At 41.2% G+C, this 15050-nt stretch overlaps 2 protein-coding genes across 2 annotated transcripts in view; one reads left to right on the forward strand and one right to left on the reverse strand.

The window, feature by feature from the left end:
* Positions 1-5624, forward strand: part of ggcta (gamma-glutamylcyclotransferase a) — an 8332-nt gene extending 2708 nt beyond the window's left edge. The window contains exons 2-4 of the mRNA XM_020606914.1: positions 4518-4663; positions 4754-4886; positions 5047-5624. Coding sequence (XP_020462570.1) covers positions 4518-4663; positions 4754-4886; positions 5047-5172 — 405 coding nt within the window. The 3' untranslated portion in view covers positions 5173-5624. The remainder of the gene's footprint in view (positions 1-4517; positions 4664-4753; positions 4887-5046) is intronic.
* Positions 5625-5695: 71 nt separating this feature from the next.
* On the reverse strand, positions 5696-14483 carry adnp2b (ADNP homeobox 2b). The gene is made up of 4 exons (XM_020606889.1): positions 14171-14483; positions 13097-13218; positions 11092-11196; positions 5696-10707 (listed from the first exon to the last, which is right to left on the reverse strand). The coding sequence occupies exons 2-4, from the start codon at positions 13202-13204 to the stop codon at positions 8008-8010; spliced, it is 2913 nt and encodes a 970-aa protein (XP_020462545.1). The 5' UTR covers positions 13205-13218; positions 14171-14483; the 3' UTR covers positions 5696-8007.
* Positions 14484-15050: the final 567 nt, after the last annotated feature.

Genomic DNA, 15050 nt, shown 5'->3' on the forward strand with positions numbered 1-15050 from the left:
AGTAAATGTACTTAGTTATTTTCCAAAACTACTGTGTTGTTGGTGTGGACTGTAATATAAAAAGGTGTTTCTGTGAAAAATGACCTGGGAGAACTGGGAGATCCTTTGTCAGGAGCCTTACATATATAAGCTTTAGCTGTACTTTAGTATTTTGTCAGCATTGTACAGTAGCTGAATAAACCTTTGTGAAGTTAGGCCTACATTGCACTACCTGCAGTAATTTTTACAGTGCCTTGCGAAAGTATTCGGCCCCCTTGAACTTTGCGACCTTTTGCCACATTTCAGGCTTCAAACATAAAGATATAAAACTGTAATTTTTTGTGAAGAATCAACAACAAGTGGGACACAATCATGAAGTGGAACGAAATTTATTGGATATTTCAAACTTTTTTAACAAATAAAAAACTGAATAATTGGGCGTGCAAAATTATTCAGCCCCTTTACTTTCAGTGCAGCAAACTCTCTCCAGAAGTTCAGTGAGGATCTCTGAATGATCCAATGTTGACCTAAATGACTAATGATGATAAATAGAATCCACCTGTGTGTAATCAAGTCTCCGTATAAATGCACCTGCACTGTGATAGTCTCAGAGGTCCGTTTAAAGCGCAGAGAGCATCATGAAGAACAAGGAACACACCAGGCAGGTCCGAGATACTGTTGTGGAGAAGTTTAAAGCTGGATTTGGATACAAAAAGATTTTCCAAGCTTTAAACATCCCAAGGAGCACTGTGCAAGTGATAATATTGAAATGGAAGGAGTATCAGACCACTGCAAATCTACCAAGACCTGGCCGTCCCTCTAAACTTTCAGCTCATACAAGGAGAAGACTGATCAGAGATGCAGCCAAGAGGCCCATGATCACTCTGGATGAACTGCAGAGATCTACAGCTGAGGTGGGAGACTCTGTCCATAGGACAACAATCAGTCGTATACTGCACAAATCTGGCCTTTATGGAAGAGTGGCAAGAAGAAAGCCATTTCTTAAAGATATCCATAAAAAGTGTTGTTTAAAGTTTGCCACAAGCCACCTGGGAGACGCACCAAACATGTGGAAGAAGGTGCTCTGGTCAGATGAAACCAAAATCGAACTTTTTGGCAACAATGCAAAACGTTATGTTTGGCGTAAAAGCAACACAGCTCATCACCCTGAACACACCATCCCCATTGTCAAACATGGTGGTGGCAGCATCATGGTTTGGGCCTGCTTTTCTTCAGCAGGGGCAGGGAAGATGGTTAAAATTGATGGGAAGATGGATGGAGCCAAATACAGGACCATTTTGGAAGGAAACCTGATGGAGTCTGCAACAGACCTGAGACTGGGACGGAGATTTGTCTTCCAACAAGACAATGATCCAAAACATAAAGCAAAATCTACAATGGAATGGTTCACAAATAAACATATCCAGGTGTTAGAATGGCCAAGTCAAAGTCCAGACCTGAATCCAATTGAGAATCTGTGGAAAGAACTGAAAACTGCTGTTCACAAACGCTCTCTATCCAACCTCACTGAGCTCGAGCTGTTTTGCAAGGAGGAATGGGCAAAAATTTCCGTCTCTCGATGTGCAAAACTGATAGAGACATACCCCAAGTGACTTACAGCTGTAATCGCAGCAAAAGGTGGCGCTACAAAGTATTAACTTAAGGGGGCTGAATAATTTTGCACGCCCAATTTTTCAGTTTTTTATTTGTTAAAAAAGTTTGACATATCCAATAAATTTCGTTCCACTTCATGATTGTGTCCCACTTGTTGTTGATTCTTCACAACAAATTACAGTTTTATATCTTTATGTTTGAAGCCTGAAATGTGGCAAAAGGTCGCAAAGTTCAAGGGGGCCGAATACTTTCGCAAGGCACTGTAGCTCTTGCCTCCAGTACTACTGTGAGGAACCTTGGAGTCATCTTTGATCAGAATATGTTCTTTAAATCACACATAAACCAAGTCTCTAGATCTGCCTTCTTTCACCTGCGCAATATTGCAAAAATTAGGAGCATCCTGTCTCAAAGTGATGCTGAAAAACTGGTCTATGCATTTGTTACTTCCAGGCTGGACTACTGTAACTCTTTACTATCAGGATGTCCCAATAATTCCCTAAAAAGCCTCCCGTTAATCCAAAATGCTGCAGCCAGAGTACTGACAGGAACTAGCAAGAGAGATCATATCTCTCTCATATTAGTTTCTCTCCACTGGCTCCCTGTAAAATTCAGAATAGAATTTAAAATCCTTCTCCTAACATACAAAGCCCTTAATGACAAGGCTCCATCGTATCTTAAAGACCTCATAGAGCTTCATCACAACAAAGCACTTTGCTCTCAGGTTTACTTGTGGTTCCTAGAGTCCACAGAAGCAGAATGGGAGGCAGAGCCTTTAGCTATCAAGCTCCTCTCCTATGGAACCAACTCCCAGTCTCAGTTCGGGAGGCGGACACCCTCTCTACCTTTAAGATTAGACTTAAGACGTTCCTTTTTGATAAAGCTTATAGTTAGGGCTGGATCAGGTGACCCTGAGCCTTCCCTTAGTTATGTGGCTATAGGCCTAGGCTGCTGGGGGGCCCCATGATGCTCTGAGTTTCTTTCCCCTCCCCTCCTGCTCTGCTCTCCTCTCCTCTCCTCTCCCCTCTTTGTTGGGTTTTCCCTACGTAATAATATTGATAACAGTAAGGTCTAGACCTTACTTTGTAAAGTGTCCTGAGTTGACTTTTGTTGTGATTTGGCGCTATACAAATAAAATTTGATTTTATTTGATTTTGACATAAGTATTCACAGCCGTTAAGAAAGAGGTTCCAATGATAACATGTAGTCCGTGCTCAATACTTTGTTGAAGCACCTTTAGTAGCAATTACAGACTCAAGTCTTTTTTGAGTATGATGCTACAAGCTTGGCACACCTATTTTTGGGCCGTTTCTCCCATTCTTCTTTACAGTACCACAAGCTCCATCAGGTTGGATGGGGAGCGTCAGTGCACAGCCATTTTCAGATCTCTCCAGATATGTTCAATCGGGTTCAAGTCTGGGCTCTGGCTGGGCCACTCAAGGACATTCACAGAGTTGTCCCGTAACCACTCCTTTGTTATCTTGGCTGTGTGCTTAGGGTTGTTGTCCTGTTGAAAGAAAACGTCACCCCAGTCTGAGGTCCAGAGTGCTCTGGAACAGGTTTTCATCAAGGATGTGTCTGTATATTGCTGCAGTCGTTGTTCCCTCGATCCTGACTAGTCTCCCAGTTCCTGCTGCTGAAAACATCCCCACAGCATGATGCTGCCACCACCATGCTTCACTGTAGGGATGGTATTGGCCAGGTGGTAAGCGGTGCCCGGTTTCCTCCAGACATGACACTTGGCATTCAGACCAGAGTTCAATCTTTGTTTCATCAGACCAGAGTTTTGTTTCTCGTGGTCTGAGAGTCCTTCAGGTGCCTTTTGGCAAACTCCAGGTGGGCTGCCATGTCCCTGTTACTGAGGAGTGGTTTCCACCTGGCCATACAGGCCTGATTGGTGGAGTGCTGCAGAGATGGTTGTTCTTCTAGAAGGTTCTCCTCTCTCCACAGAGAAATGCTGGAGCTCTCAGAGTGACCATTGGGTTCTTGGCCACCTCTCTGGCTAAGGCCCCTCTCTCTCAATCTCTCAGTTTGGCTGGGCGGCCTGCTCTAGGAAGAGTCCTGGTGGTTCCAAACTTCTTCCATTTAGGGATGATGGAGGCCACTGTGCATTGGGACCTTCAATGCTGCAGAAATTTTTCTGTACCCTTCCCCAGATCTATGCCTTGATACAATCCTGCCTCGGAGATCTACAGACAATTCCTTGGACTTCATGGCTTGGTTTGTGCTCTGACATGCACATTAATTGTGGAACCTTATATAGACAGGTGTATGCCTTTCCAAATCATGTCTAATCAACTGAATTTCCCACAGGTGGACTCCATTCAAGTTGTAGAAACATCTCAAGGATGATCAGTGGAGACAGGATGCACCAGAGCTCAATTTTGAGTGTCATGGCAAAGGCTGTGAATACTTATGTACATGTAATATTTAATACCTCTTGCAAAGATTTCAAACAAACTTTTTTCACATTGTCATATTGTATTGTTTGTAGAATTTTGAGGACAATAATTAATTTAATCCATTTTGGAATAAGACTGTAATCTAACAAAATGTGGAAAAAGTTAAGCGCTGTGAATACTTTCTGGATGCACTTTATGTAGGAAGGGGCCAGGAGCTTCCTATATGTCTGTGCCCACAGGCCTGTTGTCTCATGTTCCATCCATGGTCCCCTGTAAAGGCAAGAATTTTGCTAAACCTCATCCCCTTCTGAGCCACCTGCAACAACAGGGCTCGAGTCTATTGTGGTCCCACCATGCTGTGTTGACCAGCAACAAAAGAAAGTTCACCGGGTGCACTGCTGAGCACACATAACACCCCTCTTTACCTCACATGCACAAAGGCTTTTTATTTTAAATGTACTGTTAACAACCTTTTGTCTCACACTCCCTACCCCACCACCACCTGCTCTGTGTGCATGTGTACAGGACTATGAGTTGAACTTTGGCCTGTGGGAGAAGCACGTGGACAACGCTTGGCATGGTGGAGTGGCCACCATTGAGTACTGCCCAGGTGCAGAAGTGTGGGGGGTGGTCTGGACTTTGAGAAATGAAAATCTCACAAGCCTAGACAAGTGAGACACAAACACACAGGTGCTGATAAGTATAGCAGTTAGTATTTGTCATTGTAACTAATTCCGCATGTTGCTTTTTTTTGTCCATAGCCAGGAAGGGGTAAACACAGGAAATTATTCACCACTGGAGGTTTCAGTGGAGACGGACAAAGGAATGATACTCTGTAGGACTTACCAGATGAACAATTTCCATCCCTGTCCACCCTCTCCTCAGTACAAACAGGTAAGTGCATGTGAACACACAAACACTGGTCCAGAGGTGACGTACTTAAGCTGTCAAAGCTGTACATGCAATAAACGAATTACAAATGGTTTGTTAACTAGTCTAGTATTTCTTTTGAATTAATCAAGATATTTACTCGTGTGTCTTTGTCTCATATAAGGTGGTGTGTCTGGGCGCAGAACAGAACGAGCTCCCATTGGAGTACTTGAAGAAGCTGCAGGTCATTCAGACAAACAACTACAGTGGCCCTTCAATCCTTGATCAAATCAGAATAGTCGGGAAGTAGCAGTTAAAAGTGTATGGTTGGACTTGAAAACAGCAGCTGACAGAACCTCCAAAACAAGGTACATTTAGTAGCTGTTCTGACAATATGAAGAACAGAGTAGACAACAATAGAATACAGAACAGCTACCACCACCTTGTAGTTTTTGTCAAGTAATAGAATAGGGGGAAAAAAAGCAACTCAAGGTCCACTTACCAGCAGTGTCTGCGGGTTTCACCCAGATTTCACTGTCTTCATCCTTACCTTAATTGTGTAATATGTAGTAGTAAAGTGTCAGTAGTGTAATAATTAAATACTAATAATACTAATTTAATAGACATGATGAAGATTGTAAGACTTTAAACAGCATGTAGAAAGAGCTAGCAAGTGAACCTTAAAGAGGCCATGGCATGCTCATTTCCAGCCATTTAATGTTTAATCTTGGGTACCTCTAGATTAGTTTTGCACCCATCATAACCCCAAATAGTTGGTAATTATTTCAGAATGATAAAACCCGAGAGCCTCCTCCTGAAAATGAGAGGATAGATTGTGAATGCGCAAAGCTGTTGCTGGTGTTGTGTTGAAATCTTGTTTCCCCTAACGTGACTCCTAACATTATCCTAGCCACAACCACTGAGGGTGTTGCTACATGAAAGCGAGTTTTGAAGAGGGGAAACACTTTTCAACCCAAGGCCGGTCATGTAAAACTCAACAGCTCGCAAGTATATAAACCAGGTTGCCTCTGCATAGAAGTACAACATAAGTACACCTCATTTTTGAGCTTTCAATCACATTTAAAATGATAATTCATAGTTGTAACACTGTAGATAAGTCAGAAAACAGAAAAGCATGCCATGGGTTCTTTATAATTATAGTTCACCTTAAAATCATAAAGTAGAATTGTGATTTGGGCCCAATCCCATTTCTTTCTTTTTTTTTTACCCCCACCACTCATTTTCAAGAGGTCCCTGGTTTTTGAGTAAACAGATTTATAAGTAGTGGTTGAAATCTTCCCCTATGAAATGGGGCACCTCTTCAAGACCTCTATGCATCATGGGTAATTAATGATTTTGGTTAAGTAAGCAGATGCAGTGAATTTTGGTCATAAATTTGTAGTGGTAATTTCTCGTGTAGTCTATAGGTATCAGTTTGCAATTTTCAACAGCAGCAAAAGAAAATGCGAGGATAGGCATGTTTTTGGCACTAGGAAATGTTAGTGGATTGTGTTTGAGATGCATAGCATCAACTCCAGATAACATTTCTTGTAATTAGGCTTATACCACTCAGTTTTGAGTCTCCCTCTGAAAAACGTATGTTTGAAGGGTTATGTGGCCCTATCACTTTGCCCTATGCCCCAAACACTACACATGTGCATGCAAAACTGAGGGGTATGGTAAAGCGGTAGAGGCAAGGGGGTGAATTGAGATTTGGCCTAAAAGTAGTTATGAAGTAGAACTAGCACCTGCACTCGTGTGGCTATAAGTCAGTCATGCATGCACTTAATGAACCGTTGGCTGGGCCACAACATAAATCTTATTTGGAGCTGCTACTGAGCAATTTATTTGAAAAGTATCATGGCCAATGTATTTTAGGGCATCAATGAAACTGTTTAAACTCTGTATTTCCTGGGAGAATATTAAACAGATAAAAACCCTTAAGTCTTAACTCGTGTCAACCTTTTATGACTTTAACCATTCTGGTAAAGTCTGAATGATTTTCCAGGTCAGTCAATGAAATGACCTCACGATGCTTTAACACAGTCTGATTAAAACCACTGTATTACAAAATAAAGAATTTATGAATCATTTATGTAAATCAAACCACTTTATTTTTCTACAACACAGTGGCTTAGGACAGAATGAGAATGTTTACCTCTCCCAACATTTCTGATCCTCTAGGAGTTATAGAAAATACAGTATAGTACAAAAACAGCAGTGAGGCGAACAGAACATACATGATGGCAGAATCAACACCTAATAACATTTTATGTTTTGTTGAATCTCTAAGTTAGTTTCCACAAGTCTATGCAAATATGAAGACTTTACAATGGCACAAATAACTTCATCGAACAGTAAACCAAAGGCTTGTGCAAGCAACATGGTCAGGGACATAGAATAACCAAGTGTGCATTAAATCTGGGAATTCAGTAAAATTTCAAATCAAATATTTGTACATTCTTTACAATTTGGCTTCAAAACAGCAAGATGAACATTCTCAGAAATGGTCTGTGGGAGTTGGTGAGCAAAAAAAAAAAAAAAGTTTAAATATAGAGAAGAAAACAGCATCAAAAATATGGAGTAAAATATGGAGTAAAAGAACACGAATGGCAAATAGGTCCAATTATGCAAAGAAATGTATTTGTGAAGCATAATATAACTCAACCCTATACTGACATTGCCACTACAGCCTTGTCATTAGCAGACACGCACTGACACAGAAATCACTCACTTGTACAAATGGCCTTAAGTAAAGGGTTGAAGAACACAGCCATGAGGAACACATCAGTGCTTGAATTGAATATTGAAGACAGCCACGGCTGAATGAGATTTATGAACTGAAATATGTTATAGCCCAACAGAACAGTCGACACCATAATATTTCATTATCTCTGTCTGATGATGTGGAAATTAGAATATGGACCACAGACTGAGGTCAGATGACAGCTACAGTAAGATACTGCCCTCTGTTACATGTAACTTGTATGTTAGGAATTGCACTATATGTACTGCATTAAAAAAACATCTCTAGTGACTGTCAACACTCAAGGCCATCATTAAAGTACCAGGGTTTTAATCAGGGACATCTGCATGTGCATTATTAGCTGTTTTCATATCATTCCACTTTCACACATTTCTAAACTTATTCCATCTGCTCCACCTGTTCCCCATCTACAGGTTTTTCATTTCCACTTTCATCCATCGGTTCTGGTCCATCTTCACTGTTTTCTTTTTGCTCAGTTGTATCGCATTGCAACTGCTCTTCTGGGACGATAAGGTTGTGCTTAAGTTTGCGCAGTTCGGTCATGTTGAAGCCGAGGAGTACAGTAGCCGTGTTCCTCTTGAGACTCTTCACACACTTGCTGCGCTTCTTGCTGAAGAGGGCCGCGAGCTCTGCTTTAGTGAGAGACAGCCTCCTGCACAGTTCGTTGGTCTCGGCTTTGGTCGCATAGGGGTTCATGTTGAAGTATTTGGATATGAAGTCTCTGCGTTCCCCGCTGCAGCGGCGCTCAACTGGGCTGGGCTCCAACACCAGCTTCACTGTGGGGTCACTCTGAATCTCAGGCTCTGGTTGGGGCAACAACTTTTCCTGCTCTCGCTTCTTGCGCATTGCTGCCCTTTCTTCTCGCTCTCGTTTGTTGGCCTCAATGACCTGCTTCAATGCAGCTTCCAGCCTCTTCTTGGACTGCAGCTCTGCTTCTGTCTCTGGAGGCTCAGGACGGGGTGCAGCTGTAATCACACGAGCTGGAGTTAAAGTTTGTTTCATGGTAAGCCCTTGTGGCACTTGGAGAAAGTAGAGCCCAGATGGCTGACTGGGCTGCTGAACTAGTTTTGTAGGCTGTTGTGGTGCCACTGCAGGTTTGGGTGGCTGTGGTGGTTTTGGTGAACAACGGCATCGCTGAATGTGGAGCATCACAGCCTGCTGGGTGACCTTTCCTGTGTAAACACCATTACAGTATATGCATTTGAAAGCCTCCGTCTTGAGAATGGCATGAATGGTGGGTGCTACAAAGTGCTTTTGTTTTAAGTGCTGGAGGTGTTTGGATTCATTCTGAAACTTTTCATCACAGAAGGGACAGTAAGCAGTATTGATTTTCACAGGTGCTGTGCAGATTTCTGACTGGCTGCTGGGCTGCAGCTTAAAGAAGATGAGGTCAAGGGAGCTTGTGACCAGGGCAAGATTGACCTCTGTGTCTCCGAGTATCTCTTTTGGTGCAGTTGTTTGGACATCAAAGTAAGGGAATAGAATTCCTCCAACACCTTTTGAGTAGACCCTGTACTTCTGCCTCAGGAAATCACAGTATGCCTTGCTTGTAGGATTGTGATGCTTTATATGCTCTGCAAGCTGTTTGATTGAAAAGAACAAAGCCGAGCAGTACAAACAATTCAGGCCATGCAGCAGATGTTGGAAGACGCTCTTTTCTGATAGTAGAACTTTGCACGTTAGACATTTGACAGTTTTGTCAGGCATTTTCTTCAGGAACGCTGCTCGTGCTGCCAAACTTTCAGACTTGGTTGTAGGGGATTTTGTCTGGTGGGCAACTTCTGTATGCATGTCAAAGACACTGGAGGGGAAAAGTTCATTGCACAGGGGACAGGTAATCCATTTCTTAGTTTGTGGTAAAGAGTTACTTGTTTGCTCAACAGCCTTGAGAGGGGTACTGCTCTGAGAGACAGGCATTGCTACTTGAAGTGGAGCAAATGTGTATGTGGGCATGCCATTCACCCTGTTGCCAGTTGGGATCAGGTGACTCAGCAGAGACTGTGAGGTTAGCATGGTACCTTGTAGGATGATTTGGTTTGTTGATGCATTTTGTGCAACTAGAGCAGGCTTAGGGTCAGTGCCTGCTCTAGCCGCCACATTTGCTTGCAGTCCTGACGAAACGAGGATTTGCCGAGCTTGTGGAGTCTGCTGTGGTTGTACAGCAGTGGGCGCTAGAGCCACTGGTGCCTGTTTCAGAGACACATTAGACACTGCGGGAAGGTGAACCAAAGATGGTGTTTGAGGCAAAGTACTTCGGAGAGCTATTGTGGCACCAGGCTGAAGCAAACCTTTAGCCTCAGCACTAGCTAGCTGCACCAGTGCTGACGCTTGAGGGGGCAGAAAAGCTTGGTTGGTTCCAGGGGTACAGATCAGAGTAGTACTGTTTGTACTTCCTTGAAGTTGTTGTAATGCCACCACAGTCCCAGCTGGTTGCCCATTACTTGGTAAAACCACAGGCTTACTATTGAATATTTGAGGTTGTTGTGGTTTAGGAGCAATACTTGGAAATGTCACAAACACGCCATTCCCATTAGGTGTTGGTTTTATGGTATAGTTCTTGTTTTCATGAATCATACTTTGCACTTGTGTACTGACTGAATAATGTGATGGCTCAACCAGCATGTGATGCAACATCTGGTCCAGAGTTCCAGTATTCACCTTACACACCTTGCAGCAGTAGACCTTTGCAGATGCAGGCCCTTGAAGGTGTAATCTGTAACCAATATACTGTTCTGCCACACTCTCCAAATGCTTGAGAATAATGTGCTTCTTCATTGCAAAGATAGAAGAGGTTGGAAATCCACATTTTCGACACTGATACCTCTCATTTCCCCGATGGGTTGTTAAGGATCCTTCTCTTGGTGGTTGTATATGGGTTGTAGGTTTGGAATGGAAGAACAACATGTGCTTCTTGACAACCTTGGGGTGGCCAATGAAGACACAATGAGAACAGGGTGCCAGCGCACAGAATGACTGAACATATCCGTGGCAGCGAGAGACATGAGCCCTGAAGTTGCAGATGTTTTGTGAAGAGTACTTGCACAGGGTACAGCACAGAGATCGAGACCGATAAGGCCACTGAAGAGAGAGAGGGGAAAAAAGCCCAGCAAGTAATTTGACAAGTGTAAAACATTCACCCTAATCTTCATGTCTTAATATCAAATGACTAGAAAGGTATGAGGTTGCCAACAGGTCAGTCACATTTTTTTAAAATTATTTAACACAATCTGCTTTTTATAAGTTATTAAAAGTTATCATAATAAAGATAAATAATTGTGTTCCATTTGTATGTTGTCAATATTTGTCATATTCTTTTATAGCTTAATATATGAAAATGTTTTACTTATGGTGTATGTTGTCTGTTGTTAGTGTAGGGTGGAAATATTTTTTCTTTGTTGCTGTATTAGTTTAAAAAACTCTAAATTATTTTAAAAAGATAAACTGGAGCAAATTGTTAGTCACCTTTTTCTGTAGTTTGCCATTGTATCCATCTGTGAAATCAAACCATTCAGTGTCTTGAAAGGCCTCATCTTCATCTGAATTTTTCTCTGAGTTTTCACTGAGATCCTACAAAAAAAAAAACAGCACAGAAAAAAAATCTTAAAGAATAAATACTGGTACAATGTGAAATAACCATTTAAAGTCCTACATTCAGAGGTTAAGCAAATAAGGCCTAGCAGTCAAATATACAGTGTAATCCTGTATGCAGTGGCTATTTTATTAGCCACACCTAGTTACAACTGACAGACTAATACAAAAGGCCACCAAAAAAAATCTTACCTTCATGAAGGTTATAATAATCAAGCAGTTTGTGCTGAGTTGTATTGTGTTATAATGAGAAGTGTTTGTTTTATCCACCCATTTACTACGTGGAAACTGTGCTTGTTAAAGTAATCAGAGTGAATAACTGAATACACTGACAATTTATCTGGTGTAAGAGTAATCTTTGGTGTTGGAGATGGAACAGTTTTCCTGCCCCAAGCTACCAGTCTCAGGTGTACAATCTCTTCCATCTAAAAAGAAAAATTGTATTTAATTTGTCCCAACAATCTAGGTGCCACTGTGGTCAATGGAACATCTGTCTCCCAACTTGCTACTATGGGGTGGGGGTTGGACAAAAAAAATGCAAAAATATTAAATTATATAAAAATATCTGACAAGTCAAGGTACGTCATCACCCTCATGTAAATCCAATATTGCCATGTGGCAGTCCTGCTCATCGATTGGCAATATTAGTCCAACAGAAAATCTGACAGCAGACATGATGTCATATTGCCCAACCCCACTTGTTTCCATAACAACATACTAGTGACATTGTCTCTCTCTCTCTCTCTCTCTCTCTTTCTCATATACACATACACACACTTTTATACTGTCATATTCTTCTAATGACACATAATAAAGAAATTTGTTCCAGTCCAGGAAAAACAGTTTCTTAGTTATATCAAGTCTTCTCATATAAGATGGTGACAGGAAATGACGTTGTCACTTTGGTTTTGTGTTAAAGAGGTTTAACTTTCACCCCCCACCCCCGAAAAAAGCAAGAGAGATGTCACCTTTATGTAAATGAAAAATTCGTTCACCAGAGAAACAAGAATTGTGATTTTCCTGAAATTAAAATTGTATTTTCTATCCATCAGAATTTGGATGAATGTTGTCAAACAATGGTACAGGGTTAAAATGGTATCAAATGCAGAAGAGTTATCTTTGTGACTCAAGTGTATGTAATAAATAAAAGGCACAAGCTGGGGCCATCATCCCCCATAGCCTTAATACAGTAGAAGAACAGTGTAATATTTGAGCCATATGAACTTAAGTTTTTTTTCCCCATTTTTTTATTCCTTACTTATATGTATCACTATTGCGCTGATGACTATTAAAACTGCTTAGTATTTCCTGTTTGTCTGTTAAAGAATGTGTATGCAGGATGTCTGCACTTCGAAGTTGACGAAATGTTCATGTTTTTGTTAGATACCGCCTGAGTTACAACACTCACACACCATTTGATTAGTATATTTATTAAGCTGACGTTAGCAGAGGTTGGCCTGCTCAGGCCTATGGCCAATAGCATTAGGATACGTGTAAGTCTGTCCGGGGCAGTTCCCGCCTACGAAGATAAATGGAACTACAGACAATAGTCCGGCGCTCTTTGATGACGGGGTTCCTGCGGAAGCTCCGCTTCTCTGGGCCCAGCGCTGTATAGCTTTACATGTGACCAGACTGTGAATAAATTTCTACTGATTTTATAGAGTCCTCTTCTGTTTTCTGTTCTCGGGCTTTCAAGTAAAGAACTAGGTCTAACAATGGCATTTGAAACTTTTTGAGCTACTGTGACAAAGACTCACTTTGCAAGTCAATTTTAAGTCAACCTATTTTATGTGTATTGTTAATTGCACTTTTATACAAGCCTTAGGACCAGGCCCAAATATTATAGATATCATCACTTATCTTCCAAGTTAAACCATACCTTCAGCAGCTTTTGGCAATCTTCCAGGCCAATCTCAGAAAGTATGTTTTTCACTGCTTTGCGTGCTTTTCGGATCTTCTCGGTACTTCCCACTGGAACCTGATACATTATTCCTCACAAGCCTAGTAAAACAAAACAGGTTTTACTGTTATGGACCATTAATACACAATTATTCTAAAGCTATGACAAATATCACAAACTAAATATTTTATTCCACGTATTTTAAAGCACATTCAAATGTATATGACAGTAGGTTAACAGCATCTCCACCTCAAGACCTATAAAAACTTTTCAATGCGTTACTTTAATTTCCACTTTTTAGTGCTTCCTCAAGTAGATTTGGTTTGTTTAGGGAATCTGCAGAAATAAAGAAAAATAGTAGTAAATAGAAAATGACACATAGGCCTAATTGTGAAAAACGCCACAGGAAAACAATTAATGATTAACTGCTCAGTTAAATACATCCAATATAACAAATATAAATAAGCCAGCATTAACATCAATCACGCCTAATTCTGTCAACAAATACAGCTATTAAACGCCTAGTGTCATTTTAAGTCATGCTACTACTAAAAAGGGGGAAACTGATGAAAAACGTATTCACTTCTGCATAAGGATCACACCCTGGACTTTACTTTCCCATAAGAATGACACAGGGAAAACCACAACACGGCTGTAACGTTGCATGGATGCGCCTGCATGAGCATCATGGCACTGCAACTAAAACATAACGGTGCCTACTGTGCAACAGCTGAGTTTACTTATGAGTATCTAACTATAATCTCTCTACGTAAATAACATGTAGATGCTGGCTATTTACTAACAAGTAAGATGAACACTTTATTTTTAACCACTTATGAGTGTACATTTTGATTCACGGACTACATAAAACCTGTCTCCTTCACCCAAGTGCCACACATGCTAACATGCTGTGCGTATGCTGACCACCCATTAATTAAAACCATTGATTAAAAACCCCTGGTCACACACTGACAATAACAAGCCGGGTCAGTGTGACGGTCACGTCGCTTCTTCGTACTTGGTGATGGCCTCAGTCTCATCATGGATACTCACCTCGTCCAGTATTCCGTATGGGTTAACGATAGTTGTCGCTGTGCCACCTCCGACAAAGCTAACGTTTTCCACTTCCACCGGCCCGTGTGCGTCGGTAATCTGCGTCTGCGGCCAGCGCTGCACACAGATACTTATCCTAGCAGCATCCTCTCGTTACATACACCACTGTTGAAAGAAGATCAGAGGTGATGTTTTCGAACTAACGTTACTCCAAACGTAAATTAGTTTTTGTACAGCTTTTGTCCCTTTCCTCCCCTACTGAAAGGAAAAAAAATGGCGCACAAGTTGAGGATCTGACGTAGCCGTCTTCATTTGCATACTGCACACACTGACCAATGGGAGGCATCTACCTTGAAAAGCTTTCTAACTTTGTATTCTTTTAACAACGCTGTCAGCCATAGTTTCAGTGTATCCAGGTGATATATTTTATTATTTAGTTCTGAATTTTATGTAATAACTGACTTGTTAATTATACTTTTTATTACATAACACTTAGCTAGGTAGGGGGCGTGGTTACTGCGATCCTCACTGTGTCACGTGATACATGACTAACATGGCTCACCAATGAGCTATCGAGAAAATGAGCTAAAAGGGTGGTCCTCTACTGTGACGTCATATTAGGCTAGGTTTTTTTTTTTGCCAATTACACTGAACCACCATATTGATTGGAGGAGTGAGATTGATAGTATAGATGTATTTTGGCTAGCATAGCATAAAGTTTCATATGTTTAACGATTAGCTACCACTGCACTTAACGCTTAGTAATAAGTACTTTTTCAGAATGGCAATCTTGTTTTCAACCTTCGCACCTCACAACATGTAATAATCTCTGGTAGAAGTTGAGCAAAACCCAAATAGTCTGATTTATAGACTGCAGGCT

The sequence above is a fragment of the Monopterus albus genome, unplaced genomic scaffold (genome assembly GCF_001952655.1).
Source record: "Monopterus albus unplaced genomic scaffold, M_albus_1.0 scaffold82.1, whole genome shotgun sequence".
Lineage (NCBI taxonomy): Eukaryota > Metazoa > Chordata > Actinopteri > Synbranchiformes > Synbranchidae > Monopterus > Monopterus albus.

Coding starts and splice junctions, on each gene's coding strand:
- adnp2b (XM_020606889.1), bottom strand. CDS start 13,204: ATGTATCAGGTTCCAGTGGGAAGTACCGAGAAGATCCGAAAAGCACGC. Junction 11,197..13,096: donor ATTGCCAAAAGCTGCTGAAG/GTATGGTTTAAC, acceptor TTTTTTTTGTAG/GATCTCAGTGAAAACTCAGA. Junction 10,708..11,091: donor ATGGCAAACTACAGAAAAAG/GTGACTAACAAT, acceptor CTCTCTCTTCAG/TGGCCTTATCGGTCTCGATC.